The 5,518-nt window shown below is 30.4% G+C and overlaps 1 protein-coding gene across 1 annotated transcript; it reads left to right on the top strand.

The window, feature by feature from the left end:
• Positions 1-1,721: 1,721 nt before the first annotated feature.
• On the top strand, positions 1,722-3,582 carry LOC136223726 (ribosome-inactivating protein cucurmosin-like). Its single transcript, XM_066011868.1, has 2 exons — positions 1,722-1,747; positions 2,504-3,582. The coding sequence occupies exon 2, from the start codon at positions 2,519-2,521 to the stop codon at positions 3,410-3,412; it is 894 nt and encodes a 297-aa protein (XP_065867940.1). The 5' UTR covers positions 1,722-1,747; positions 2,504-2,518; the 3' UTR covers positions 3,413-3,582.
• Positions 3,583-5,518: the final 1,936 nt, after the last annotated feature.

The following is a 5,518-nucleotide window of genomic DNA, read 5'->3' as shown; positions in this document are numbered from 1 at the left end:
TAGCCTTTATCTTAATTTATGAGATTGTTTAACATATATTTAACATATATTTATTTATTTATTTTTATTTTGGGACACTATTTAAATTTGAAAAATAAAAAATTAACCTGATGAGATTGTTTAGCTTATTGAGACATCTTTAAATTTAGTGACATTAGAAGATATGTCTTAACATTTAACAAGGCACTAATAATGTTTTATTTTAATTGATGCCCTGAGAGGTTTATATAGACACTCTTGTATGTGTCATTCCATAAATTGGAATTCAAATGTTTCATTTTAAAGAATATTAATCTTTGATACACTCTTTCGTGAGTGCATTTTGAGTTTGAAACTTGTATAACACATATCATTATCTTAACATGTATTGAAATTTAATCAATAAATGAATTTGTCAGAATTCGGACCATCGAGCAGTTTGTTTAAAAGGTTCTGATACCATGTTATGAAACCAATTGAACTAAAACATTAAACAGGTAGTAATATCTAAAGTTTTTATATTAATCAATGCCAAAAGAAATCAAAATTATGTGTTTAATAAGCTATTATTTTTACTTGTTTTTAATTATATTTAGGGTATTTTATTAATTTTTGTATTTTACTTGTTAATTTAGAATGGATAAGTAGAGATGTACCAACCATATAAAATGGTTTACAAGTTCACATATAAAATAGCTTATACAGTACAAACCATTTTCCTTCATCATATAAAATGGTTTACAAGTTCACTAAATTGTATTAATTTAACATTATATTAATTGTATTTCTTAATATTAAATAACCTATAATGACTTATATAATAGAATGGGGGAGTAATTGAGAGGGTTGGATTGTGATGGAGGTATCTGGTCGACTAGACGAGAGGAGACGAGTGGTGAAGAAGCCGGATCAAAGAGGCAACACACTAGAGACAAAAATGAGGCTTTTGGGTGAGAAATAGATTACACTCGGCGTGTGGATCATTAAAATAGGATCAGAATTTTCAGCATGCATCTCACTCGCCGTGTGGGAATTCCACTCCTGGTGTGGATTTTCGAAATGAATCTCATTCGTCATGTGGCTATTCCCACTCGCCGAGTGAGCTCTTTGAAAAAAAGTCTTACAATTCAACCTTGCCCCTCACTTCAGTTCCACTATAATTACAACTTTGACACCTCTTATTTACAACTCACATCATCCTTTATTTACAACCCATCCCACCACATTTTACTCCTTTAATCTTTAATTATTTAATTGTATGCATTTTCCCTATGTAATTTGTTTTTTAGGTTTTGAGGTAATATAAATTCATCTCTTTCTTTTTAATCAATTAACTTTTGATGAATTAAAAATATTATAGTTTTCTTCTTGAAATTTGTTAGGGTTTTCATACTTTCAACAATGGAGATCCTCTATTTCCTACGGATTTAGTTTTTGTGAAACCCGGGATTAACTCCTTCTAGTTTAGTCAGAGAAGGACCCTCTTTATTGATTTAAAATTAAAATCAACTCATTCAACATCAACCCGTATCAAATTCGGATATGCTGGTTAATTGGTTCCCTTAATTAATCTGACATAACTCGGCTTAGTAAGACCCAACCTGACTCTTCCCATCAATAGATATAGTTTTCCACACAAACACAGCCACACAAAATAAAAAAATAATAATAATATCTTATCAACAAGAGATTTTCCTCTATAAAAGGAGAAGATATCGAAATGCTAAAAACCATCACTTTGGTGTCTTGCTTATTCCCTCTTTATTCTGTAAGTAAATAAAGATCTCTCTCTCAAAATTAATAATCCTTGTAATTGTAAGTAAATTAATTTATTACTTCATATGCATAACATATACATAACTACTCATTCTTTCTCATTAGTATATATAATTTATTTTCTTATTATTTAAAAATTCTGTTGGGTTACGATCCCATATTTTTTTTAATTTGGTCCATAAGCTATCTATATTTATAAAAAGTCCAAAAAATAACATGTTAAATCAAATCAATTTCATCAAATTTTATATAATTTGAAAAAAATAGTCCATAAGTATTTAATATAATATTTGTTGAAAATATCCATATCCTATTGTAGTATGGCTCAAATAACTTCATATAATATATTCCCCCAACTCTTTAATTTTGGTTCTTAAGTGTATCCACCGCCGACAGCAGTGGCTATTCACTTTCGCAGATCTTACTTATTAATAATTAAGTTGTTGAAATGTAGTGCAACTGGTTTTGGTAGATTATTACCGACTGAATATCATTCGGTGGCTAACTCAGGAAAAGAGTTGGCGACTGGTTTAGGATAATTAGGCGGAATACCATACTTATGCCACATTCTGATATTTCTTGTAGTGATGTTTGCTCTTTCCGTCGCTAGCCGGAATACCATACTTATGCTACATTCAGTCGCTAATTCCGACATTTCTTGTAGTGATGTTTGCTCTTTCCGTCACTAAATTTTGTTGCTAAAATTTCTCCATGTTTAAAGGGTTTGGATATTTTGAACTACTAACAGGTGCAAGTTGGAAAGATGACGAAGATGTTGATGCTTTTGGCAACATGGTTAAGCTGCAACATTGCAATCGGGTCATGTCAGTATGCAGCAATTAAGTACCCAAGTGTGACATTTACTACCCATCTTGCAAGTGATGCAAGCTACAGAGGCTTAATGTCCTCTTTACGAAGAGCGTTAGACAGTAGCTCTAAAAGCCATGATATCCCAATACTGCGAAAGCCAACAGAAATCACAAAAGATAATAAGTATCTTCTGGTAACTCTGATAAATCATGAATCCAAATTCAATGTTACATTAGCAATAACTGTTGTTAATGTATATGTGATTGGTTTTAAATCGGGCGGTAATTCCTTCTTCTTAAGCGATGCTCCTTCTGATGCAACAAATCTCCTCTTTGATGGAACAAGCAAAAAAAAACTATCAGTGAGTACCAATTATGTCAATTTGGGAGATAGAACCAAAGTTGGATTAGGAATTGGACCATTAAAGAGAGCAATTGATACACTTTATACCTTCAATGGTGTATCGGTTACCACTGATTTTAAAAACAGTCTTCTTGTTGTTATACAAATGGTTGCAGAAGCTGCAAGATTCAAATACATTCAAGAGAAGATAGAGAATGATTTATCAGGGGAGTATAGGCCCAAAAGCGACACTATTAGTCTCGAAAACTCATGGGATGCTCTTTCTAAACAAATCCAACAATGTGGTAGCAGCGGAAAATTTACAACCCCAGTGATATTGCAAAACGCTGACGGTAGTAACAAAATTATATCCAGTGTTGCGGAAGTTAAACCAGATATTTCAATCTTGGTTTACTACAAAGAATCCGGTAAAACAGTTGAAGAAGAAAGATCTGGGGAAATTCTTGCTGAAGAAGTTGTGGAAAAGTGGCTCCCAGTGCTCTAAACATGCTTCAGCTCTAGTTCAATGGTTGAGATGTAATTTGTAGTAATAAATAAGGTCTCAGCATTTTCTGTATGTTTGCTGAGAGTTTGTGTGCTTCCTTTCTAGTTTTATGTTCAATAATAATGATAATAATAATTCTGTTTAACTACTTGGTTTTGGTCAGTTTCATTCTAACCAATTCAGATAGAAAAAATCTATAGATAGGGATGTGATAATCACATTAAAAAAAACTTACTTTTACGTATAACATGACAGCTATGTGGTAATAAAATAAAATAAAATACATTAGTGTCACGTTATAGTTTCAAACAATTCAAACAATTGAATAAGTAAGAATTTATTGTTTTTTTATGTGGCATGTCATAAATAAGAGTGTTATTGCAACATTATTGTTGTGTCACTGTTCTAATGAATTTTTTGTGTTGAAAAGGAGGAGAGGACTTTATTCAAATAAAAATAAAGTTTCAATTACTTTATTGAAACAAAATAAAATTCAACGATCTTTTTTTAAACTGATCCCAAATTTCAGTGATAATTGCTAGAATTTACCCTTCTATTTGTCTATTTTCTCTATCTCTATAATTTCCACCTAACTGTAATTAGTGGCGGAGAAGACAACTAAAAGGGATTCACACGCCGTGCCAAATGGTCCACACAGCGTGCGAGCCAAGTGTTGGATCTTCCACGTTCTTCGCCATTCAATCACACGTCGAGCTCCGTGGCACGTCGGGTGGCACGCCATGTGAGATATGACACGACGTGTCAGGGTGCTTCTAGACTTTACTCTTGTTGGCTTTTTTTGTGGCATGTACGGCATGCCACATGAATTCTACCTCTTTTCTCTCTTCAGCTCCCTTGGTAACCATAGTAGTAGAGATGTTTTCTTCAATATTTTGAGATACTAAATTTTTAATAAATTTAATATGATAAAATCAAAAGTTTATTAGAATTTAATAATTTACAAAATTATATATATATATATATATATATATATATATATATATATATATATATATAATCGAAAAGGAAAAATAGTTATTATTGTTATAATATATTGTTAACATATATAAATATAATAAAATAATAGGATATTTTTTTTATAATTCACTTAAATTATATAATTTATTAGATTTTTAAATTTTATTAATATTAAAAAGATAAAATATATTATTTATGATACATATCTAAATATAAAACAACATAATATTTAAATTATTTAAATTATAACATAACTATACATTCTTAAATGGTAAAAAAAAAATAACATAACTATACATTCTTAAATGGTAAAAATTTAATAATTATAAATAAAAAGATGGTACAATAAATGTCATTGTTCACAAGTAAAGAATTGAAAGTTCAAATCTTACCTTTTTATAAAATTTAACATTTTATTTTTAGATAAATATCGGAGAAATATAACCGGAACAAATCTTTCAATCGGAACCGCGTCAATCAGTTTATCATTACCTCGGTTGGTTCGAACGGTTCTACCCGATTTTTAAAGTTGAAAAACTGAATTACGTCTGATCCGACAAAATGTAATTGAAATCGGTTCTGGTGAACCAAATTGATTCGACCGGTTGGGTCCAACTCTAACAACTATGTTTTCCCTTAATTATTATTTTTAATATATATGCTAAATAATATATATATCTAAATCAAGCAATTGGGGGAGAAATTTTAGTATATATCAGGCATACACGTAACTAGAACCTAAGAACTTCATTTCAAAATAATAGCAGAGCCAAATTCATTCTCCTTCACATCCCTCGTGCATCGGATGTATCCAGAAACTAATAACTTCATTTAACTCATCTCTCTATTGCTAGTTAAAAGAAAAAACAAAATCATTATTTTAAAATTAAATATTTTCTCTCATCCAGCATCCATTGTTGGTGATTTCTCAATACTCATCATTTTTTTTAGACAAAAACCATAGACAGGGCCGATCGTGAGGTTTTAGAGGCCCAGGGGCGAGTTACTAATTGAGGCCCTAATAAATAAGTACAAGTAAGAAATAAAATAGAAAAGTCAATTGTATAAAAGAATATTACTAAAAATGACATTTTTTTTTGTTACATTTAACAAACAATCTAATAAAAC

This window comes from Euphorbia lathyris, chromosome 3, assembly GCF_963576675.1.
Source record: "Euphorbia lathyris chromosome 3, ddEupLath1.1, whole genome shotgun sequence".
Lineage (NCBI taxonomy): Eukaryota > Viridiplantae > Streptophyta > Magnoliopsida > Malpighiales > Euphorbiaceae > Euphorbia > Euphorbia lathyris.
Note: the sequence above shows the minus strand (reverse complement) of the source record. Positions and strands in the feature narration are given on the sequence as shown.

Bases quoted from the DNA above. Each gene is read 5' to 3' on its own strand.
- LOC136223726 (XM_066011868.1), top strand. From the start codon at position 2,519: ATGACGAAGATGTTGATGCTTTTGGCAACATGGTTAAGCTGCAACATT.